At 54.5% G+C, this 24,610-nt stretch overlaps 2 protein-coding genes across 5 annotated transcripts in view; both read left to right on the top strand.

Annotated features, from left to right (window-relative positions):
• The window catches only part of HOXC4 (homeobox C4), a 37,376-nt gene extending 13,605 nt beyond the window's left edge, over positions 1 to 23,771 (top strand). For 2 of the 4 annotated variants that reach the window (XM_084879021.1, XM_084879023.1), the window contains exons 2-4: positions 20,849 to 20,965; positions 21,115 to 22,054; positions 22,567 to 23,771. In XM_084879021.1, the coding sequence (XP_084735147.1) occupies positions 21,613 to 22,054; positions 22,567 to 22,922 (798 nt within the window). In that variant the 5' untranslated portion in view covers positions 20,849 to 20,965; positions 21,115 to 21,612 and the 3' untranslated portion in view covers positions 22,923 to 23,771. Of the gene's footprint in view, positions 1 to 20,848; positions 20,966 to 21,084; positions 22,055 to 22,566 lie in introns of all 4 variants that reach the window. The other 2 variants (XM_084879024.1, XM_084879022.1) reach the window with 2 other exon arrangements.
• On the top strand, positions 1,557 to 5,863 carry HOXC5 (homeobox C5). The gene is made up of 2 exons (XM_084879040.1): positions 1,557 to 2,537; positions 3,198 to 5,863. Exons 1-2 carry the CDS (start codon positions 2,084 to 2,086, stop codon positions 3,410 to 3,412), a joined length of 669 nt encoding a protein of 222 aa, XP_084735166.1. The 5' UTR covers positions 1,557 to 2,083; the 3' UTR covers positions 3,413 to 5,863.
• Positions 23,772 to 24,610: the final 839 nt, after the last annotated feature.

Below are 24,610 nucleotides of genomic sequence, written 5' to 3'. Positions count from 1 at the left end.
ATGAGGGTAAGGGAAAAGCCGGGGTTGGTCGGCTTGGTTGGTCTCCAGCCCCACACAGGCCTTCCTTTCCTGCCTGTGATTGTCTGGGGTCCGTCTTCTGACCCACCAGCCCTCCAAACCCAGCAAAGCAGCATGATCCGGGGCTCCGGGCTCCCCCGCCCACTCTTGGGGTGAGGAGGGGGCGCCCTGCGAGCAGCCCCCTGTCGGCGCCTGGCCGACAGACAGTTGCGAAACGTGGCGGAGGCGGAGAGAGGAGGGGAAAGGAAGACCGCGGGACCGGAGCCCTGCGCCGGGACTGAGCGATTCAAGGACATCTCGAAAAAGAAAGCCTGGAAACGGAGCTCTCGCCTGCCCTGGGACTCCTGACGTGGCTGGGACAGGATTTCTTCCTCCTCACAGCCCCAGCCCAGTCTGGCTCCTCACTCCGCCTTCCCCCCTCACACTCCGCGGGTGAGGAGCCAGCTAGGCCTTGCCCTCTCCCGGGCTCGGGCCTTCTCTCCCTGAGCCCAGCCAGAGAAACCCGAGTGGACCCAGAGGGTGAGGTAGTGAGGGGGGTCTCCCAGAGGGGAAAAAAACCCGTCAGAGTTTTCTAGACCTTCCAGATCCCCGCCAGCGCCCCGCCAGTGCCTCCGCCTGCGGGGGGGGGGGGGGGGGGGGAGGCAGGGGCGGAGATTTCCTGGGGAGAGGCATGCAGGAAAGAATAAGACTTGGAGCTTGGGGAGGGGGGTCGGAAAGGGGCCGAAGGGCTGTACAGGCCCTGACCGTGGGCTGTGAAGGTTGCCCAAGCGCCTGCTCTGCCCACCCGCTTCTCCTACCCCCAGTCAGGTTCTTCCTGCATCCCCAACAAGCTCAGAAATGCCTCTCCCGTGGACCTCCTGGATGTAAGTCCCTGGTCCAGAGGCCTGTCCGCCATAGGGCACTAAATAGGTCTTGTTCTCTGCCCTGCCCATATATCCGTGGAGGCTGGAATCTTGCTATTCCATGCCCTCAGTCAACGTCTATTTTCTATCCGAAATATCGGACATAGGTATCACATGAGGGTCAGACACAGGGATGTAGAGCAGTCTGCCAGGCCATTGTGTCTGGTTCTACACACACACACACACACACACACACACACACGTTAGAAATGACCTTGTTGCTACTCTGGGGTCTCTGGCATGGTGAGGAGGTCTACTCAGCCACCATGGCTCCTCACCTTCAGGCTCACCCCAGAGTCCCCAGTACTCTCAGCCTCATGACCCCAACACCCCCATCTAGTTCTGCCCACCCAGGATCACTTCTCCTGGGCATCCTGTCTGCCTCTCCAGAGGCTTGGTTCACTTTTCCATGCTGACAAGCAACTTCCCAGCAATAGCAGTGCTTGGGGACATCCAAGGAGAGGGACCTCCAACCTGAGATAAGCCCCCTCTACGTCCAACCTGGGCAGGCCCCCTCCCCCACTTAAGTCCCCTTCCCTCAGCCATTTTTGAAGATTGGAAGGCCCTGGGGTTGAAGAGGACAGGTCTATCAGTAACCCCCCTCAAAAAAAAAACCTCAGGGCATCCCAAACGAGGCCTCCTCTTCCCTTAAAAATTAAATACAATTTCAAAGGCCATTTCAGGGGTTTGTTGCAGCAACAACCAGCATCTCCTCTACGGGGGTAGAAAATCCATCGGTCTGAAGAGGAGAGCCGGCGCGCCAAGCTGCAATTTCTCCAAGTGGGCACCAGGTGTCGCTGTGGGCTCGTTGTCCCGGCTACCCCCAATTCAAAAGAACCATTTTTTTTTTCCTCCCCCTTCTCTCTGTTTCCCTCATTCCCTCTCCCCTTTGGTTAGGCTTTGCCAACATATCAAGATGCGTTTCGCCGGCTTCCATCACTAACCTCCCGGAGGTCATCAAACCAAATTTATGAGTGGCCGCCGGAGTCACGTGACTCTATTTAAGGCTCCCTTATTTGGGAAGAGCGCATAGGATAAAGAAAGAGATATCTCCACCTATAAATTGTGCACTTTGGAGAACAAAAAACCCCCTCAACTTCAAAGAGTCACAAATCACCCTTCATCAAAAAGGGTGCAGAAATTTTTTTTGGGCCCTCCCCGCCATGAGCTCCTACGTAGCCAATTCATTCTATAAGCAGAGCCCCAATATCCCTGCCTATAACATGCAAACTTGTGGGAACTATGGATCGGCCTCAGAGGTGCAGGCACCCAGGTACTGCTACGGCGGATTGGACTTAAGCATCACTTTCCCACCGCCTGCGCCTTCCAACTCTCTCCACGGGGTAGACATGGCTGCCAACCCGCGGGCGCACCCCGACCGCCCCGCCTGCAGCGCCGCGGCCGCTCCGGGACACGCTCTGGGCAGAGACGAAGCGGCTCCTCTGAACCCCGGGATGTACAGTCAGAAGGCGGCTCGCCCGGCGCCGGAGGAGCGAGCTAAGAGCAGTGGGGAGATCAAAGAGGAGCAGGCGCAGACAGGGCAGCCCGCCGGACTGAGCCAGCCACCGGCCCCGCCACAGATTTACCCGTGGATGACCAAACTGCACATGAGCCACGGTAAACTTTAGGACTTCATTTTGCGCGCTCGGGTCCGCCTGGGTTTTATAGGCCATGCGGGGCAAATAAAGAAAAAAAACCCGCGGCCATAAATTTTACGATCCAGGCATCAATGGCTCGTAAAACTGTCCACTAAAAGGCTTAGAGGCTGTGTGCGCCCAAATTTACGACGACATAATTGGATCATAGGAACAAAACGTGTATAAAAGGCAATATTCAATTTTTGGGGGAGAGGGAGGGAGTTAAAAAAATAGAGGGACCTAAAGGGCGAGGCGCGCGGGGCTCGGGCGCGGGGATCCCCCCGCGGCTCCCTCCTCCCCCGCGGAGCCGGCTCGGCCCGCGCTCGCCGCTCCGGAGGACGCCAGCGACTTGGGAGGGGCGGGAGGGGGGTCCCCGGTGCTCGGATCTGGAGGGTGCTTATGGTTCGGTCCGAGCCTGGGTCTCCCTCTCCCCCCAGCCCTCAGCCCCTCTGGCCGCGGAGTGAAGGCTGCGGCGGCGGAAAGTTTCCTGCCGGGGCGGAGGCGCCTCTCCCGGGGCCGGGCCGGGCCTGCCTCGCCTCCGGTGCCTCCGCCGCGGGTCGGGGCCTGGGGCTCGGGTGGGGGACGCTGAGGCGCTGCACGCTATTCACCCCTTCCTGGCTTGGGGGGGCTTATGTTCCAGAGACAGACGGCAAGCGGTCCCGAACCAGCTACACGCGCTACCAGACTCTGGAACTGGAAAAAGAATTCCACTTTAACCGCTACCTCACCCGCCGCAGGCGCATAGAGATCGCCAACAACTTGTGTCTCAACGAGAGACAGATCAAGATCTGGTTCCAGAACCGCAGGATGAAGTGGAAGAAAGATTCCAAAATGAAAAGCAAAGAGGCTCTTTAGGAGGCGAGCGGGGAGGCCCGCCAGGCGCACCCTGAGCTCCTTTCACCCCCCTCGCCTTTGCCTTTCCTTCTCGGTTTTCCTCTCTCTGTTTTAGGGCCAGGGCGGTGGCAGGGGGACCGCTCCCGGGCCTCAAAGACAAAAACGCTCTCCCCGGCTTTCCCCGTCTCCACCGACCCCCGGTTCCTGCGGGGCTGGCCATGCTCTGCTGATTCCCCTCAGTTCTGCTCAGCCCTGGGGCGCCCCGGGCCAGCTCCGCGGGGTTCCAGGGGCTTTACTTGGGCTGCCCAGGCTGGCGCGGCCCCGACCCACCGGCCTGGGCCGCCTCTCAGGCTCCCAGTCCCAGCCAGACCCACCCGAGCTAAGGTGGGCCGTGTGGTCGCTGCAGGCCGGGCGCCCCGACCCTCCAAGCCTGGCTCTCTCCTTTGTTTCCCGGTTTAGGCTGGCCAGGCCGATTCGATCTGGCGAGAGAGAATGGTTGTGCCTGGGGGAGCCTGGCGCCAGATTCGGGGTGCCTCGTGGTAGTGACTTACACTCAAGTTGTTCTTTTAAAAATAATTTGCATCATAAAAGGGGAGCCTATGGAAGTCTGCCTGGGGCTCCTTGGGTTGTCCTCTGCTCTCTAAACCTTTCTCCCAACCCCAAACCCGGGAACCTCTCCAGCCTGCGCCCTCTGCATGCCTTCAGGCCCCCAGCCTCAGACCACTAGCTAGCTCAAATAGTGAGGTTCCCTGCCACGGACCCCAGCAGCGGTCCGAGAGGCTCCTGGCTGCTAGCATCCTTGCTGCGACTTTCTGTGCCCGCCTGCCCCATCGCTGTCGTACGACTATTTATTGACTCCAGGTCTTTCCTGAAACTATATTTTGTCATATCAAATAAAGACAAAGAGAGAACAGGACTAAAAACATGCAGTGACTCCTCTCTGTTTGGGGCACGTATTGGGCAAAAATGTCTAAATGGGCTGTGAGGTGCAGGGGGAGGCCCACGGCCTTCAAACCTCCCCTTTAAAGGAGTTTTTAGGAGCTTCTTGGGCTGGAGAGACAAGGCAGGTGAGCTGAGCTCCCGTCCTGACCCCTGGCGCCAAGAAGGGCCTGGGGGAAGGGGAGGACCCGGTGCCTGTCCTGTGCTGTGGCCATCCAAGGCATTTAGGGGTCTGCACCCCCTTCCCTCCTTGGCTGGGTGGATCTGGGGCCTCTAGACTGGCAGCGGCCCTCACTGCAGGCCAGAACGGATCTGCAGGGACTGGTGGCCCTGTGGTATTCACACTCGGCCCCCTGAAGATCTCTCCAGGGTTAAGGGGTCCCCCAGGGGCCTAGGTGGACATAGAGAGAGAGGACTGAGCCTAGGGTCCTATTTGGTCTCAGAAGGATCCCCAGATTGGGTGCTGCTTAGTAAAGGGGTACTGGGGAAGTTGGAGGAGGTGTGTCTCAGCTCTCTCAGAAACTGGCCGAGGGTGAGGAGGGAGGGCAGTCTGCAGGGTGTCCCAGGGATCTTCAGACTGTCTCCCCACCTTCTAGGGCCTAGGGCTATGCAGGACAATTAACTGGATAGGAGCTGCGTAGACCAGTGCCTGAGTTTCATCTGTTTGCCATCGTTTATCTCTGGTGGTTGGGATATTGTGTGTGTGTGTGTGGGGGGGGGGTAGGCAAAAGGGAAGGGGGAAAGGCAGATAATTCAGGTGGTGCCTGCGACTGGCTTAGGCCCACGCTCTGCTCTGATTGAGGCTCTTGGGATGGGAAGGGGGAGGAAGTACTTTATAGGAGAAACAAATGTGGGAAGGGTCCATAAAACTTTACTGCGTTTCCTCTCCCGCCTCCCACAATGGGGTGATTTCCTGGAGCCAAGCCTAGGCCCCCCACACTGGGTGGTGGTGTGGGGGGAGGAGAGAGGTTCAGGAGCTGGGCTAGAAGGTTTCTCCAGCAGCCAAGAGGGAAAGGGAGCAGGGAGGCTCTGGGGAGGGGTGAGGGGAATATTTATGATTATTAATGCTGATGCTCCTTGGATTTATTATAAGGACTGACTTCTCTGCATCCTATTGCCTAAGCCACCTGTCATTTTTTTAAAAGACCCAAGAGCCTTTCCTCACACTGTGCCAGCAAGTAGGACCTGGTCCCACCAAATGTTTATTGAGGGGCACCCATTGCTGCACCCTTCTTCACCCTGCACTCACTCAGGCCACACTCGGCCTCCAGAGGTGTCTCTCCGCCACAGCACACAGCAGACAGCAGACAGCCCAGCTCCAGCTTGCCTTCTGCTCTCTCTCTCTCTCTCTCTTTCTCTCTCTCTCTCCCTCCCTCACTTTCTCAAATAAAATGTGTAATTTTTCGTCAGGGAGTTACTTTAATTTTTTCTCCATGCTGAGTAAAACTATTGGGTGAGCGGTGAAGCATGGAGAAGCACTGAGGCTACCAGTGGGTAACCGTTAACTAAGGAAGAGGCCCCTGCCCTGCCTTCACCTGCCCCAGCCTCCCTGCCTGCCGGAGGCCCCAGGCTCCCTCCCCAGGGGGTGCACCACCTCAGGGGGAGAACCACCGGCTCTGCCAGGGGTGGGGGCAGAGCTGCTCAGACCCGCTGGGCAGGGCGCTCCAGCCCCACCTTGCACGGACTGCCTCCTCCCCGAAGGCTCTGGGCCTCTCTTTCTCGGGAAGAGCTGGGCAGGCGTGGGGAGGTGCAGCCATGCCTGCCCGGCCCCCCCTCCTGTCACAGTCCGCAGGTCTGCGCCCAGGCCCCGGCCTCTGCTTCAGCAGCATCAGCAGCCACAACCCTGCGCTGGGAGTGGGGCAGCCCAGGCCCTTGCTTTTTGCCCTGAGCAGAGGCTTCTGCTTTGCAGTCTGAGGTGGGTCCCCCACCGGCCAGCGCCCTGGAACAATCTCCACGGACCAGGGTTTCCTCGCTCTGGGGGAGTTCGTGGAGGGGCGCCTGGGTCCCAGACAGAGACAATGGAGCCTGCCTCTTCCCTTTGCCCTGAAACCCACCCCCTCTGTCATCCTCGAGAAAGAAGGGGAAGAAGCATGACTTACCTTCCCGGGGGAGTGGGGAGAGGGGGATACGGCCCACTCTGAGCAATTAGAGGAGAGAGGAGGAAAAAAAATAGGAGGAAAAAAAATATCAACACGACCTCGAAGGCGACAGGTCCTTATGGAAATAAGTAAGTAAATAAATAAGGATCCACCCTCTCCCCCCTCCCCACCCTACAAGGGGGGGTGTGGGGGTGGGGCAGAGGAGCAGCACGAGGTCTTTTTGGTGTAACTGAGCATTAGAGAAATACCCACGGCTTCTATGTGAATTTAGGAGTTTGAAACTTTTGGAGGTTATTTATGTGAATGGCCCGAAGGCAAGCCCGTGAGTGGCTCTTGGGGGACCACGTGATGTCATTAAACCAAGTTTTATGGTGTAGGGAGAGCTGACAAACCCACAATATATTTACATCATATATAATCTTAACTGTCCAGCCACGCAGCTGCTGGTAGGTTTAATGCTAGGACAGAGGGCCTGGCAGTTAGAGGGGATTACGGCGCTGGGGATGATGGTGAGAGAGGTTACTTCTTCGCAAATGAATCCCAGGCGAATGCTGTAAGTTAATTTTCTCTCGCTGACCCTTTCTCCCCGTTACCTAATCTTCCCACTTTGTGAGAGAAGGCCGTCCCTGCTCATTAAGGGGAGGGGAAGAGGGCCTCCCCAGGAGAAGAGAGGCCGCTGGGAGGCAGGAGGATGGGGAGCCTTTTGCCCCAGACGAGCCTCTTCTCCCTGCCCTTGTTCCCTCCAGTGAGGAGTCAACTGAGGCAAAGAGAGGCCTGGGCTCTTCAGAGCTCTGCCAGGTCTCCCTGACCCCCTCTCCCTCCTCAGTGGGGAAGGAAGACAGCAGCCAGCCACCTATGGGTGTTTGGTGGGTGTTTGCAGAAGTGTGGGAACTGTAGGTGCAGGCGCAAAAATGCCTCTGGTCCAGGGAAGGGCCAGTGGCCCAGCGTCCAGGCTGGGTGGGCAGCTGGGGATGGAGGGCTTTGGGGCTATTGAACCCACAGGCTTTGAGCTGAAATGGCAGAAGCATCTTAAAGGGGGCCAACTGAACCCCAGGGCTCCTCACGCACCCCCTCCTTCTTCATCAGTAAGCCTGGGTGGGCAGCTGTCTCAGCCTCAGGGGGTTTGGGGTTCTAGTCTGTCTGTGGCCAGTGTGGTCTCACGCCTCCTCCCCCCTCTAGCTGCTGGGGTCTTTCCTGGCACCCCGAGCCCCTGCCAACCGTGAAACTAGGCCTGGAAGGCCTAGAGGTGACTGCTGTGAGTGGAGCATAAGTGGGTGGGGGAATGGAGGCAACTGTCTTTATGAGGCTGGCCAGGCAAGGCCTCAGCCCTCAGGAGGGATGGGTTCTGGCGGATGGGGCCCGGCGCCCTGGCCCAGTCTCAGCTGGGCTCCCTTCGGGTTTGTAGGAAGGAGCAGCACGTGTCCCCCACACCTGTGAGTGGTACCCCACCCCCGCGTCACCCGGGGCTGAGCCAGAGAAGCGGCAGCATGTGAACTCGGGCTCCTGGAAGGGCCCCACCGGAATCTCCAGGGATTCTGAAGCAAGGGGAAGGCGGCCCCAGGGAGGGCAACTTGGGAAAGAGGAGGGGGAAGAGGGGCGAGCCAGGTCTACAGCTTTCCGGAATAGTGGGGGACTGCCTGGGAGCATGAGGGGGTCTAGGCACCCGCTTTGTGAAGAGGTGCATTTGGGGAACAGGGAGAGGAGGCTGCGAGCTTGCCCCTACTGCCCTAGAGACTGAGGAAGAAGCAGGGATGAAGCACCCACAGGGAGCCCAGGCAGACTCTGGAAGGGTGAAGGGGCACAAGACCCAAATGCAGCGTGTCTGAGCTGGAGCCCAGCCCCACCCTGGCAGTCGGTCGTTGGTGTGAGGACTGCAGGCGCTGGGGCTGGGGGAATCCGGCCGCCTCGGTTTCTAGGTTAGCCTCGGCCTCCCCACCCTCCTCCCTAGTTCTTTATTTCCTGGGGGGCGTTGGGCATTGGGATCCCCCAGGGTTTCCCTCAGCAGCCCATTTGAAAAGTTAGCTCTCAGGTTCTCCCTTCCTCACTTCTGGCCCTCCTCCACTCCGCCTCCCCACCAGTCTGTGCTTTTGAGGGTTTCTGAAAACTTTCCATCCAGGCAGTGGGGAGATGGGAGTTTGCCTTGGTCTATCATTCTTCCCCTCGATCCGGCCTCCTCAAGGCCTTAAGGAGCGAGTCTCCTGGTCTTTAATCAAGATTTGAGCCGGGCAAAGACACGCACCCTGGCCCGACTCTCAGCCTCCCGGACTCCTGGCCAAATCTCTTCCATTCCCTCCGCTCCGTGTGGGGCGATGTACTGGGGTTTCACAGCGTCTTTTAGGGGGGCTATAACTTCCTCGTCCCGTTTTCTGTTTCTTAGGCTCAAAAATGTCCCTCCTTATTATCCCAATAATAATAATAGACCGTCCTTCCCCTCCAATAATTTACCTGGGCCAGTTTTTTTGTTTGTTTGTTTTTGTTTTTGCTGTTTTGTAATGGGGATGAATGGGAGTAGGACTAATACAAACTGGGCATGAGGTTCTTGGTTTTCCCACCCCCAACTTCGCGCTCGAATTGAAGGGGTCCACTGGAGAAGGGCGTTGGGGGTGGGGGGGCAATCAGGTGCCCCAGCCAACCCGGAAAGCTTTAAATTTCCGTTCCTAAGTCTTTAACCCTAGAAGGGTCAAGCAACCAATCAGGAATGCTCTAAGTAGGGTCACATGGCCCTCGCCAACCAATCAGCCCAAAGTAGTTGCGTCTCTGTCTCGCCTCACCCTACCTCCATCTCGGCTCCCTCCCTCCCCACCTCTCCCTATAGCTCCTGTGTTAGCCCTATTTGAGATGGGGGGTGGGGCATACTGCTGAGACTATTCTAGCCTCTGTCCCTGAACCAGCTGTGGAGAGCCCTTGGCTTCTGTTCTAACGAAGTTGTACCTGGAGGTCAATCTCAATTGTGCAGGGATCAGAAGTTGTGAGGGTGTCCTCTGGATTAATCCCATCTTGGCCTGTGTGGTCCGACCCAATCCTCTAGGTTTTATAGATGTGGGCTCTAGATTAGGCTGTGCAGCAGGTGTGGATATGAACTCGAACCCTGCATTCAAGTTCTGAGTATGGTTATTCCCTATGTACTCACCTTGTACAAGTTATCATTTCCTTCCAATCTTCTTGGGGGCAGGCGTGATGATTAGAAGAGGCCTCTTTTGATTTGTGTTTCTGGAAATGTTCCAGGAGTCATTAGCTTTATCTACAGGATGATCCTGTGTCCTGGTCAAAGGACACAGTCACTGAAGGTGTGGATTTCAATGTTTGTGTATACATGAGTCAGTCAGAACAAGCCATAGGTGGAGAAACTATTTCCGAGCGAGGGCATTTGATGACACAGAGAGTGTGCATGTATGACAGAAGTGTGTGTTCCCTAAACATTTGGGGCTGGGCCCTGACCCAGCCACCTCATGAGTGCAGACCAGGTACTCCTCATGCCCCACCCCTCTCCAGGACTTTGTTCCAGCGTTAATTTTTCTGGTTGAATTCTCCACCTCTCCCCTCTTCTGATCTCTGGTCCTCTTGAGCTGACTGAGGGGTGGAAGTTCTGATGGGCTGTGCCCCTGGGAACTCTAAGCCCTCCTCTGAGGGGCCTCAGGGAGGGGTAACCCAGTGTGAGCTGGGCTTTGTCAGCACCCTCCTGTTTGTTTGTCTTCTGGGTAGGGCTGATGCCACAGGTGGGAAGGATTAGAAAGAGAAGCCAGAGGGAAGGCAGCTCTTCTGGAAACCATTGAGCCCTCACTTTCCACATCACCTTCATCATACTGCTCCATTGACTCTTTCATGGGTTTGGAATGAAAGCACACACATTCTTTTTCCCTGGTAGATGGTGTGGTAGTCTTGCCTGAGACCAACCCTCACCTCCAGTGTGGATTTCTCACACTAGAGTTTCCAGATCCCATAAAGCTGGGGAAAGACAAGGGGGCCTTGGTTGTCTAGGCAGGCACTGGGAAGAGAGATTTTATTGCTTATTCCCTCCTAATATCCATGTAAACTTTTTATTTCTCTTTGACTCACCCTCTCTGTGTGTAGTTGCTTTGGGCTGGGTTTCAATTCTGTATTTTCTTTTGCTGAGGAGACAAGCACCACTCTGAGCCTCCTCCTCAGTGGGTCTGGAGACCTTGGAGCTCTTTGAGGTGGAAAAGGGGGGAAATCAGGACCCCAAGTTAGTGGTCTTTGAGTTAGAGATTCAATATAAGGAAGAAATGAAGCTGCTAGAGGGCCAAGAAAATCACACCCCCCTTTAACGGGTCCTGGTAACCCAGAATGGTGTGTCTGTTCTAATAATATCTCCTTAATGGGCTTTGATGGGGCCCCAGGAGCCAAAGGAATTTGGAAGGCTGAACTGGGATGATAGAGATCTCTTGGCCCATGAGTCCTGCAGAACCCTGGAATTTATCTCCCTCTCCCATTCCTAAGGCTCACTAAAGGGCAAAGGGAACAGCAGCACCCAGGAGAAATCACTGTGTAGGGGGAACAGGGGATAAAATTTGGGACTTGGGGAAGTTACACCAGGTAATCCAGCGCCTTGTTCATTCTCTGATGGCCAGGCCTTAGAAGCTACAATGAGAGGCTCTGGGCATGCTGGGGAGCCAGTGCAGGTAGGAGGCTACTTCTTCACACCCGATAAACGTACAGAGACGTTTCTCCCACCATCTGCAGCCCTGCATGGGCTCCATGGAATGTGCAGGCTCAGTTCCCTCGGATCCTTCAGTACTGTGTACGCCACAGCTCTCAGAGGGGTAGAGTAAACCAGGTCTTCCCTAGAAAGATCCCTGTTTCTTCCAGTCCCTAGCCCCAAACACCACACATGTGCCCAAGGATGGTATGAAAGAGGGCATCTGAGGTTTTGCTTTGTAAATCACTCTCCCCCAATCTGGCCAGTTCTGAAGACAGTAAACCAGTCTTGAGCCAACTTCCAAGTCCTTGCCCTGCCCCATTCTTCCCACCCACCCAGCCTGGAGACCATTTGTCCTGCCCTCCCCACCTCTGCCCTCAAGCCCTGGGCAACTGTCCAGTTTCCTTCCTTCTTTCTCTCTGGAAAACCAAAACCCTGGAGCAGCCCCCAGAGATGGTGGCAGCCAGGCTCTTGGTGACCTTTAGTCTTCTGTTGGCCTGTTGGGTTGTGGAGAGTTGGAAGATAATAAGGGACTATGAAGCCAGACCCTCATCTGATCAAATCACTCTTACCCTCTGCTCCAGGCTCAAATTCCAAATCTCTCATGGCTGATTTTTTTTTTGCTCCGGCAGTAGAGAAAAATCTAGTAAATACTTTTTTTAAAAGTCACCTAGAAAGCCCAGTGTGTGTGTGTGTGTGTGTGTGTGTGTGTGTGTGTGTGTGAAGTAAGTAAGGGTCAGGTCTCATTTTAGATTTTGTCTCTCCCCCTCCTCTGGATAGAGGATGAAGGCGTGGGCCTGGGTTTTATTGAGGGTGCTTTTCCTGTTGGGAGTAGAGACTGGGTCATAAAAGCCTAGAGGAGCTGTTTTGATCTGGTGACTTCTCAGGAAGTAGCATCTGAAGTTTTGCTTTGTAAATCACTCTCCCCCAATCTGGCCAGCAAGATTGGATTGCACTTCCCCAAGCCCACCTGGGGCCCCTCTATACCTCCCTTTCCCCAGTAAACCAAAGAAGGAAACTGAAAGGGAATCCATGGCTCCCCAAAATTTCCACCTCCAATAAGAAAAGAGCTTATTGGAGATTCCCCTCCTCAAAATTCCAGATTTAAAAAGCAGCCGAGAAACCTTTCATTTTCTTTTGACCTTGTTCCCCCAACCCCTCAACTAAAAAGGAACCAACATCCAAGCAATCAGCTTCTGAGCCTGGTGGTAGATACCATGACTCCTCGGGGCTCTGCTCTCCCTGTGACCCCTTGCCTAAGCCCCAAACTCCTTCTTGACAAGGTGGAACAAGGTGTTCAGGGGAGAACTTACGAAGAGGGGGTGGGAGTGAAGCATATAGAAGTCCCCAGCTGGCACCATGTGAATGGAGGGAATTCTGCAGTGCTGTGGAGCCTGGTTTTATGTAATTAAGATGGGTGCAGGGGTGTGTGTGAAAGCTCGCAGCCTTCCTATTTCTCTCTAACCCAGTTCTCTGCACACAAAATCATATTTTACCTGCATGGCTCCATTCTGTAATGTTAATGACCCTTCCTCTCCTAAAGACACCCCAATTTCCCACGGGTCTCCCCTGAGCCTGGAGCGAAGGAGCTGAAGGGGAAAGAAGCAAAGAGCCCTCTCCCTCCGTCTCAGTCTGGGCTCAGTAAATCAGGGCGTGTTCAGGCCCAGGCATCAGGGCTCCCAGCCACGGCCAGAGAAATGTCTCCACACGCTGGGAAGGAGGCCATAGATTACATGAGTTCCCGGGCTCTCTTAGCACTCGCACAGGCTCCAGTGCACCCTTGTTTATTTCCCGAGAACTCTGGGCCTGGGCACCCCAAACTCACAAGCATTAGAGAATTGCCCTCATTCCTAGGATTCCAAAAAAATAAAAAATAAAAAAAAAAATCCAGGTGTCTTTACAGGGAGCTGAACAATCCTATAGCTGCACACGTGAAAATGTATTTATAGACCGCTCTGTCTCTATAACAGGATGTATGTTTTACATCGCTCTCTATTCCACATTTAAATATAGATTTATAGATCTCTAGATTTATAGATCCACAGTGAACATAACAGTCCTCTGTCGAATTCCTGCGTGCACATTACCAATCCTTCTATAGTGCTGGATGTATATGCTAGGATGTATTGGTACAGCTCTCTCTCGCTAAACATCTAGATGAATATTTGGTGTGTGTGTTTTTTTTTCTCACTTGGAAAGAACTATAGATGTGTTGCTCAATCTCTATTTTGAAAAATTTATCTTGATTTATGTAAGGGTCCCAACTCATAAAACAACTATTTATTGAAGCAGAATATTTGGAGATATTTGTAGTCTTTGCAGAAACTTAAATATTAGAGCATATGTTTAGAGATGGCTTCATAATGCACACATCTACATGTAGGGGCACAGCTCTCCGTCTGGAAGGATTGAAATGTGCTGTCTCTCTATCTCTGTGATCAGTAAAGAGTGGGGATAGGGAACCAATACCTTTTGGACGTTTTGCTTATTAAAGCAAGTGATTCTGTTGCTATTTCCAAGGCTACCTTCACATCTAGTCCCGCGGAATTACCTGTCCCCTGAAAACCCACTCGAGGGACCACAGCCTCTGTCCAGACTGTCCCTGTGACCTGCAGTCCCAGCCCAGGCCCCCAACCTGCCTCAGCTCCTCGGAGAGCCGGAAGGAGCAGGGCGCTGGAGAAAGGGAAGAGTCCCGCAGCCCGGCCCCTCCTGGCTCCCAGGGTGAAGCTGACAGAGGCAGGAGTCCCCCCTCTCCACCCCACTGGGCCTTTGACCTTGGGGGAAAGGGTGTTCCAGCCCCTAGCTATTTTTGTAGGGTGCCCAAGTGGTGCCAGGGCCACTGCCCAACCCATCGCTGCCCCATCCCCAATTGTTCTGGGTGCCCAGGGCCCAATTAAGCAGCCGCCTCGCTCCGGGGCAGCCGCACTCTTATCGGCGGGATTGATGCCTCGGCGGCTCCTGTATATCATTTCCAAGATTTTTTCTGTCCAACTCCTCGGCTCCTTTGGCTTCTGCGGCTTTGACTAATGATTGCTACAGATGCCAACGTCTCCAGAATCCTAATAGCCAGGCGGGCGGACTCTTATTTACCCAGCAACATTGCTGCTGGGGAGGGAGGTTGGGGGACCAGAGGTTGGGGTGCTGTAGGAGGGGATGGGGTAAGGGGGGTGCAGGGAGGAGATTGCGACCCACTCAAGTTTCCCTGAACTTCTTCCCCAGTGAGAAAGCCATTCCCAACTCCCTCCGCTCCCCGAGGGAGCAATGTAATCATAAAACACTGCTAATAGTAAGTCATCTCGCCCTCTTGGAAGGGATCAAAGGATGAGCAGACCGTGGGAGAGTCATCAGAGGGGTGTTTATTAGTTGTAAATAGACGAGACATTAAGCGGAACACCAGCGGTTTGGGGAGGACAGAGAGGGCTGGTTTTGTGTGTGTGTGTTTGGAGGCGAGAAGGGCTGCGGTGGGAGGCAGGGCTCCTTTTCTTTATTTCCAGTCTTCCCCTTCCACCCCCCACCCCACATCTCCTTTACTCGGAAATTGAAATCTCTCCCCTCTCTCCTGCCTCGGCCTCACCTTCCGCCCCTCGGATGCAGGGGCTGCGGCTGCTCCGGGACGGCGGTGCGGAGGCGGCCGCCACGGCCTGAGTCCGGGGCTCGGGAGCGACCTCAGCCTGGACGGCCCAGGGCAGGTGGGGGCTCCGAGCCCCAGCCCCGGGGTCCCGCCGGGGCGCGCGGTGGTGCACGGTTGTGGCCTATTTGCTTCTCTGGGCGCCTCTGGGCCGCGGGCGCAGGGCCGGGTCTCGGGGCCCGGGAACAGGCTGGGCTCCCCGCCGAGCCCGGAGCGGGCGCTGCGCCTCCGCAGGTCCCGGGGTGACCCCCGACACCCCCTTCTCGGGGCGAGGAGGAGGCCCGCGGGCAGCCCGGCCCCGGCGGCGGTGATGCTCAGCGGCGCCTCCGCAGAGAATAAAGGAGCGAAGAGCTCGGAGGGCGGCTGGCAGCCCCGCCGCCTCGGAGGCCCGGGGGCGGGCGGCGCGGCCCGGGCCGGGGGACCATTTCGTTGGTGTGAAGGGCGAGGCCGCGGCCCGGGGCAGCCGGAGAATTACGCGCGGCGGGAGCGCTCGGAGAGACAAAAAGGGAACCGGGAGATTAAAACCAAGCGGAGGCAGAGGCGTCTCCAGGCGGCCAAAGCGAAAATCAATCACGTAATTAAAAACGGGGAGCGGGCGAGGCCCGAAGTTGGGGGTCTGGGGTTCGGAGGAAGCCGCCGAGGTGCGGGCCGAGGCGGGCGAGCGTCCGGGGGACGGGACTCGCGGGCAAGCGGAGGACAGATCGCTGCTATCCCTGCCCGGCTGGGCAGCGCGGCCGGGGCCTCTCCCAGGCCCGTCCCCGAGAGCCCAGGGCCCCTTCTGGGACTCGCCCATTTTTATGAGATTCCGGTTCAGGGCTGCTCCCCACCCCAGGGGTGCCATGGCTCTGCCTAGGAAAGTTGGTCCGAGAGCACAGGTGGCACCGAGGTGCTTGAGGGGAGAGAGGGAAGTGCCACCCTGGTTTCAGGTACTGACATATTGGCCTCGATTCCCCAACCCAGAAATCAGTGCTTGCCTTTGGGATGACTCCCATCTATGGAACCAGGCTCAGAAGGGGGTAGGAAGCGGGTGGAATATTATTAATATTCATAATAAGAAGAATTAAAACTTACATCAAGCGAGAAAGGGACATCCCAGTCCAAGTTTTAAAGGGGTTATAACCCAGCAGCCTTAAAGGGGAAACTTGGGGCTGAGCAAACTGGACCCCTTCCGGCAGGAAAAGAGAAGGAAGCAGGACAGGAGGCACCCAGGCAGCTGATTTGTGAGGGAATGATGCTCTTGTTATTATTGAGGTTAATAATGGTAACCTCTGGTATGGCTGGGTCAGCCTGGAGAGATGATTTCTAAGCAATCCTTTCTCGCAGAGGCTTCTCTCGAGAAGTCAAGGGTTCCCCAACTTGGTGACGATGGGGAGAATAAAATAAAGACCTTCCTCTTTCCCCCTTTCCTCTCCCACTCCTTGAGGATTCCAGCAAAAAGGGGACCTTATAAAATCTCCACGCCTCCCATCATTGTCCTCTGCTCTCGTCAGTTCACTAAAACGCACTGTCTTTGGGTGCTGGGCTTTGTGGGGTGTCTTTTTTACGAAGTTCCGCAGACAGTCACCAGACCAAGTCCCCATGAATTCCGTCTCTGACCCTGGAGGAGACCCGGGGTTCCCTTGCTTGCTCCATGGAGTTCTCCGTCTATCCTTAAACTTTGCAGTTTCCGCCTTCTTTGGTCCTGGGCGCCTGACCCCATGGGGTCTCTGGCAGCTCAGAGGCCACAAACAGATGAGGGCAGACGCCCTCATCCACCCCGGAAGGGATGGCAGCTTCCTAGCATCACCTTCATTCTGAGAGCACCAGGCCGGGGAGCCTTCCCGAAAAGACCCTAACCCCAGCTTCACTCCTGAATCTTTCAAAACTGCATTTAAACTCCTTTAAAAATAAAAGTCCTTCCCCCACTAAACAGGAAAGCTCGGGTCACAAATCCCTAGGCGCGCAAGCTTCCTGCGCCCTTCGTCAGAATTTGGACAACAACAATACTCATAATAATAAGAATTAAAGCTTACATCTAGGGGAAAAGGGATATCCCAGGCCAAGTTTTTAAAGGGGTTATAATCCAGCAGCCTTGGCCGGGAGTGGGGGTCAGAGAAGCCAGGATGAGCAAAGAAGGGGGTGCGGAACCCAGCCTCTCCTAACTAACAATTTCTCCAGCATAAAAATGAAACATCAAATTCGTTAGCCCAGGGCCTTCATTTTTCCCCTTCCACATTATAACTAGTTATTGAACTCACTGGAAGATCTAAAGGCCATTTGCGAAGAGACAAATTTCAATGGAGTTTCCCCATCAATAACCCCATGGCAGTGACCTATTGGAACAAGTCAAACACCCGAGGTGAAATGCAGGTCACTCTGTCTAACCAATATTAAAATGCGGCCACTTTTTAAAAAGCCACTTTAAACGAGATTTGAGGAAAATTGAATTCCAAGGAAGGCAAGGCAAGGAGGAGGAAATCCATGAGAGGACCTTGCCTATGGTCTAGAAACAAACAAGGGAAATTTATCTTTAATATTTTAAAGGGGGGCAAATTAACATTCCATGATTGCTTTTTCCCCCTCCAAGACTATAAGCGATTCCAGGAGAGAGAGAGAGAGAGAGAAAAAAAAGGTTGAGTATTTTCTGGTGACACGTCCAGGTTATTAAAATCATTTTAGACCAATTCATTACTTTTACTGACAAGAGATTTAAGAAAAAATCAATTAAGCATTTGCATATTCTTTTGCATACATTAGCCCTGCCTGCTGGCATTAGAAAGGGACAAAACACACATATGTACATACATACATGCACAGGGGGGAATGGGATGAGAGTCTTGCTTTAGTTTGGGGTTTTGAGGTTGTTTGGAGAAAAAAAAATAAAAATAAAATGAAGGATCTGATTGCATACTATCTAAAAGTCAATTTATTTCAGGAAGAAGAAAGAGATAGGTTGCCGTTTTCAATCTCTAAAATAACAACAAAAAAACCACATACATACACTAAAGCAAAACCCTGCACTTCTGTGAAAGGAATGACTCTCATTTTCCTTCTCTTTGCTTTCCAAATCCTACATGGCCCTCACATTTATTCTCCCTAGGAAAACTCAGGGAGTCCGAGAGGCGGATTTTAATGCAGCACAGAAGCTGTGGAGCCGCTGAGGTCTCTCAGCCGGCAGCGCGTTACTGGGGAGGGGAGGAATATGGGTTATCCAACGGTCAGTATGGTAATCCGGGCACAATAAGGCCTCGCACACAATGGACACATATTTTTCTTCAGCGGTGTCAGAAGGGAAGCGCTTTGTACTGAAACATGTTTCCGAAAGAGAAACCAGATCGAGATTTAGAAAGGATATGGGGTGGGGGGGTGGGGTATTCGGAGAGTGTTTAGAAGCTGGCAAAAGGTAGTCAGATAAAAAAATAAAAAATAAAATTGGGTCAGAGAGAGGTGGAGGGCAGAGCCAGCGGGAGAGTAGAGAGATCCTTGGGTTGGAAGGCCGGATGCGGGAGGGTAATGCACAAAAGGAGGCAGGACAGAGACTAGGCGTCAGTGAGGAGAGCCACTGCTGTAGTGCCTCCCTCTTCTCCCTCTCCGCCCCCCCTTACACCCCCAATTAAGCCAGTGCTAAGTGCAGGGTTTGATTTCCGCACTGCTAACAAGTGGAAATGTTTGTATGTGTGTGTGGTGCAGTCTGGCTTGCTATTTTCCTCGTGAGATAGGCAGCTTCCTTGCTATTAAGCTATAGAAGCCGAAGAGAGGTGTGTTTTGTTTTGTTTTGTTTTTTTGGTAAGTGATATAGATAAATGTGGGCATATTTGGAGGAATTGCCCAGATTTCTCTTTATGAATGTGCATGTTGAATTAGCTGTGCAAGCCTGCAATGAGAACCACACATATATCTGTGGCTGCATAAGGATGCATTTAATATATTAATAAACATTAGTAGTATATATATGTATTTGTTAGCTGTAATAACCAAAGACAGATTTGACATTTAGTTGGAGGCATCTGAACTCTCTGTGTCTACTTACACATACTGGCCTGAAATGGTTTCCTCCTCCCGCTCCCTCTGGCCACCTGCAGGAGCTCAGAATCCTGGGGAGCAGGTTGGTAGGATGTGGGATGGGCAGTGCCTTGGGAAGGACGCCCTAACAAGCCCGAGAGGGTAAGGAGACAGAAGAGGTGAGGACTGAGGTGGAGGCAGGGCTGGCAGAAGCTGAGTGTGAGGGCTGGGGGAAGGGGAGCCAGGCCGAGACCTCACAGGTCAGGTGGGGAGAAGACTATCTGGGCCGGATTGGGGTGGGGCAGCCTGACCCAGGAGCTGGCCTGGAAGGGAGGTTGGGCAGGGCTAGGAGGCTTTCAGTGCCTTTAGCTCCCCTACCCCCCACCTGAGATTCCCCAGAGCTTTGGCCCTCCCCTGGGGGCAGTGGTTCAGACTTTCATGCAGGTCAGCCTTCAGCATTGGTTTCCCTTCGCCTCTCTTCTTGCTCTCACCCCACCGCCAATAATTACAAAAAATAAAACCCTCACACACTCCACCACTATCAACCTTCCCTCCTCAAAGTCTCACGTTCCTCTTCCAACCAAACCAGCCAGTCCTCACACTCAGAGGGTCCGGACAGGAGTGGGGGTCTGTGGACATTTGGGAATCTCCTCCAAGAGATGGCACTCCTCCAGGGAATTCCTGTTCCCTCACCCACCTGATGGCCGGGGCCAGAGCATCATCTACTTGGGAGGGTGTATCCAGGGACCCCCTCCCAGGCACCTGGGTTGAGGGTGGGAGGCAGGAAGGAAGGGGGCCCAGAGGAGGATCAGCCCTTTGCACATCAGCTGTGGCCCAGTGTGACCCGTGCCTTAGGGTGAGCCCCAATTTGGAAGTGGGGACCCTCTCTGGCCTCCCAGAGATGGTGAGAGACAGGCTGAGAATTTCCCGCCTTCCGCCTTCCTCTCACAAGGGCTTTATTTTTTTCCTCTTCCCCTCCTCATTCCCTTAATTGCAGATGTTCTAATTAAACCCTCAAATAGTTGTTATGCCGTTTTAAAAGGTACTTATTCAAGTGTCAACCAGGCTGGGCTGGGAGGAGGCAGCGCAGGGCGGCGAATTAAAGGTAGATTGGCTAATCACGGCGGCGATCATAATAATAAAATCAGAGGGGGAAAAATCACATTACGACTTTTCGTGGAAAGGAGGGAGCAGGCAGCCAGCGGCCGCCAGCCCTGCGCCGCCGCCGCCGACACAAAGAGTGCGGGCGATTCCGCGAGACTGATTTATGACGTTTTACAGCCCTATAAAAGCTGCAGCGACGAGGCGAGCGCTCCTACCACCGCTGGCAGATTTAGTCTAATAAATAAAACATAAACAGTTAACTTTATGTGTCACTTTTATTGTTATCAAGTAAAATATAGCCGGGCCCCGGCAAGCTATGATTTTAAACTATAATTGTTATCAAGTACAACAAGGGGACCAGGCTCCCTCCCTGGGCTCTCCCTTCCGCCGCCCCCCCTCTCCCAACTCTGTGTTATGGGATCAGTTCATTGGAACTGGTGGCATGACACGGCCATCCCTATCTGGGGGGCGGGGGGTGAAAAGCAACCCTTCTTGCCCCCCCCCCCGTGGCCCTGCCTCCCCAGGCACAAAGGTGTTCCTGAGGGCTGGTGGCAGAGAAAGGGGAGGGGGCAGGAATGGGCTGGAGACACCCCCCCCCCTTAGGTGTACCCAGCCTCCCCCTTGGTGAGCTCACCCCTCAGCTTTTGGAAGGCAGCCTGGATATGGCCTCTGGGAATGTGTGTTTACATGTAAACACATGTGTTACATGGATACAATCCCTGGCCCGGAGCAAGCTCTCTCCACGCAGGCCTGCCTCCCGCTCAGCTAGGTCTGCCCTCTGTGGGGATGGAGAAGGAAGGGCGCCCAGGGCCTTGGCGGGCACAGCCCAGGCGGGCGCTGCTCCTGGCAGGTCCCGCTGCTCCCTGCCCGGCTCCTGGAAGCAGCCTGGAGGCGGGGGTCAGACAGCTGCAGGCCCAGCGCAGGGGGAGTGGGACTGGCAGTGGGAGAGGCCCCAGGGTCCTGGGCTGGGGCAGGGAGGCTCAGTGGGTGCTCGGGAGGGCAAGGCTTCTGAACACTGCTTTTGCCAACCACTTCCTGTCTCTCTTCAGCGGGGCTCAACCCCCCAGACCTCCAGAAATGACGTCAGAATCATTTGCATCCCACTGCCTCTACCTGCCAGGTCCAGCTGGGAGCCTGCCTCGCCGGCCCCTGGGCCAGAGGGTCGGGTGAGTGTGTACACACGGGAGGGGGCTGGGCTCTGGCACGCTTGGATGGGGGGCACCCCGGGCTCTTCAGCCTCCCCTGGGCTCAGCCCGGGCTCCTCCCCATCCAACCTCCACTCCAGCCCTCATTCAACTTCCTCTTCCTGCAAAAGAGGGGCGCTGCCTGGTGACCTCCACGGACAGACAGGATCACCAGGAATGGAAGCCTTTGCAGGAGCCCAGGAGCCGAGGCCCAAGGGGCCCATGGGAAGCTCAAGGGGAGACTCCAGGAGGGGGCTGAGTCACAGCCTCCCCCAGCCCCTCCATGCCCAGGCTGGGGAGGATCGCTGGGGGCTTCCCTCCTCTTACAGGGGCGGGCTGTCAGCCTGTGGGGTGCGCACCGAGACACCCCAGCCTCTGCCAGCCAACCCCCCATCACCACCACCACCACCACCCCAGCAGCAGCACCACCACCACCACACACACAAAAAAATTGGATACATTTTGAATAAAGCGATTCGGTTCCTTATCCGGGGACTGGGTTGCTCCGTGTGATTGGCCGGCGGAGTCACATGGTGAAAGTAACTTTACAGGGTCGCTAGCTAGTAGGAGGGCTTTATGGAGCAGAAAAACGACAAAGCGAGAAAAATTATTTTCCACTCCAGAAATTAATGATCATGAGCTCGTATTTGATGGACTCTAACTACATCGATCCGAAATTTCCTCCATGCGAAGAATATTCGCAAAATAGCTACATCCCTGAGCACAGTCCGGAATATTACGGCCGGACCAGGGAATCGGGATTCCAGCAGCATCACCACCAGGAGCTGTACCCACCGCCGCCTCCGCGCCCCAGCTACCCCGAGCGCCAGTACAGCTGCACCAGCCTCCAGGGCCCGGGCAGCGCGCGAGGCCACGGGCCTGGCCCGGCCGGCCACCACCTCCCCGAGAAGGCACAGCCGCTCTGCGAGCCGGCGCCTCTCTCGGGCGCCTCCGCCTCCCCGTCCCCAGCCCCGCCAGCCTGCAGCCAGCCAGCCCCCGACCATCCCTCCAGCACCGCCAGCAAGCAGCCCATAGTGTACCCATGGATGAAAAAAATCCACGTTAGCACGGGTAGGCAACTTTGCTTTTTGCTCTCCCCCCTCCCTCCCTCCCCTCTTCCCCGGCGCTCCCCACCCTCCCCGGCCCCCTCTCTCCGGCCCCCCGTCCTCCTTTCTCTCCTTCCCCCCTCTCTCTCTCCAGGAGCTACTCTGGGTTAGCACAATTGAACTGGATTTACGAGCGAGAATGGGTAATTACATCCCCCATAAATTTTATGGCTTAGCTACTCTGGGCAGTCCGAGCCATGTGCTACGATCTGTTATGTATGTGTGAAAACTATGCTCGCTTTCTAAGGGCGCATAAATAATTCAGTGTCGTTACAATGAGGATTCCCCCTCTTATTACACTACAAAGTCTCCAGCTTCCTCCAACTTCTCTGTAAGCCATTTAGCTTGATGACCTGATTCCCCACCACCCCCTCCTCCCGGTTCCACAGAGCTGAGGTCGGGGGTGAGGGTGGGGGCAGGGAGCTGCTGCCTCTGAACCCCACTGTTTGCTTTTCCCCATCCCCCCCGCCCCCTCAGTGAACCCCAATTATAACGGAGGGGAACCCAAGCGCTCGAGGACAGCCTACACCCGGCAGCAAGTCCTGGAATTAGAGAAAGAGTTTCATTACAATCGCTACCTGACCCGGAGGAGGAGGATCGAGATCGCCCACTCGCTGTGCCTCTCTGAGAGGCAGATCAAAATCTGGTTCCAGAACCGCCGCATGAAATGGAAGAAGGACCACCGACTCCCCAACACCAAAGTCAGGTCGGCGCCCCCAGCTGGCGCGGCGCCCAGCACTCTCTCGGCGGCCACCCCGGGCACTTCTGAGGACCACTCCCAGGGCGCCACGCCGCAGGAGCAGCAGCGGGCAGAGGACATCACCAGGTTATAAAACATAACCCGCACCCTGCCCCCGCCCCGCGCCCCCCCGCCTCCCCTCTCACACAGATTGACTCTTATTTATAGAATTTAATATATATATATTTTGGTTCTTTTCTCTCTTCCTCCCACCTCATCCCTTGTCAGTTCCAAACAGACAGAAACAGATAAACAGACAAGCCCCCTAGCCCTTCTCTCCCTTCGTCTGTTAAGGACCCTTAAAGCATGTGATGTTGTCTTAGCATGGTACCTGCTGGGTTGTTTTTCTTTTTCCTTTTCTTAAGGCCATGTTGGGGGGGGGTATTTATTTTTTAAGAAAAGAAAACTGCAAAAATTATATATCGTGCAAGGTGTGCTGGTCTGGTCTGGGTGAGTGTCAGGGGAAATGAGGAAAAGAAAAAAAAATGAAAGAGATTTTTAAAGCTAATTCTCATCCTTCTCCTCCTCCTCCTCCTCCCGCTCTCCCCCTCTTTCCTTAGGCCTTTTGCATTGAAAATGCACCAGGGGAGGTTAGGGAGAGGGAAGTCATTTTAAGGAGAACAAAGCTATGAAGTTCTTTTGTATTATTGTTGTGGGGGGAGGCTGGGAGGAGGTGGGGGAAGACAGCAGACAAAGCTAACTGCATCTGGAGAGCCTCTCAGAGCTGTTCAGTTTGAGGAGCCAAAAGAAAATAAAAATGAACTTTCAGTTCAGAGAGGCAGGCAGTCTATAGGTAGAATCTCCCCATCTCACCCCCCACCATGGTTATTGTGTTTTTGGACTGAATTTACTTGATTATTGTAAAACTTGCAATAAAGAATTTTAGTGTCGATGTGAAATGCCCCGTGATCAATAATAAACCAGTGGATGTGAATTAGTTTTACGTCAATGTCTGATGGTTTCTTTTTACCCCCCTCCTCTTTCTGGTCTGGTAACATCCCCCCTTCTCTATAGTTCCCTAAGTTTACGCTGAGCAAACACACAAACCTTAACTCTCAACTCTAGTTTTGCAATATCCTTAGAAGAACCAGTGAGGGGGTGGGACAGGGGACACTCTGAAGAGGGCATGTGGAAGGTTAGGGCTGATTTCTCTGTCCCTTCCCTCTGACTCTGCAGGGGTCAGACTCTCTGGGGGCACTGACAGGGGAGCTGGGGGGTGGGGGTCTCACTTTTCTATAGTTAGGCACAGAGCTTGCTTTTTTTCTATTTCCCCTCTCCTCCCTTCTCCTTTCTCTGTGCTGAGCAGGCCTGCCTAATTTCAGATGAGAAGGCAAGTTTAGGTAGGAGGGGAAAAAATCTTTGATCTTTTAGGACTTTTTTGGGGGTGGGGTGGGGGGAGATGAGGCATTAAGAAAGATGCCCCTTCTACATGTATGGTCTCCTTAAAAGAAGAAAGATTTTGAGCTGGTGATTCTGAGGCAGCAAAGTGACCTGTCAGGATGGCTTCTCTGTTTGTTTAGACTTGGAAAGAAGGGTGAAGTGGAGGCCAGAGGCCTGGGAGGCCCCTTGCATGGGTAGGCCTCAAAGCCTGATGCCTGGAGATAGTGAAGAACTTTTATTTCTCGCCCCCTAACTTTTATCATGGACCTGCCAGGTGTTGAGAAAAGATACAGAGAGAGGCAGGGACCACCCTGTTTCAGCAGGTCCCAGCAAGGCTAAGGGAAGGCTCTCTGGCTCTGTAAAAAAAAAAAAGATTTGTTTTAAACTTATTTCCTTGGGGCT

This window comes from Pipistrellus hanaki (assembly GCF_964339955.1).
Source record: "Pipistrellus hanaki genome assembly, chromosome: 3".
Classification (NCBI taxonomy): Eukaryota; Metazoa; Chordata; class Mammalia; order Chiroptera; family Vespertilionidae; genus Pipistrellus; species Pipistrellus hanaki.
The sequence above is the reverse complement of the archived record's forward strand: the minus strand, read 5'-3'. Positions and strand labels throughout refer to the sequence as shown.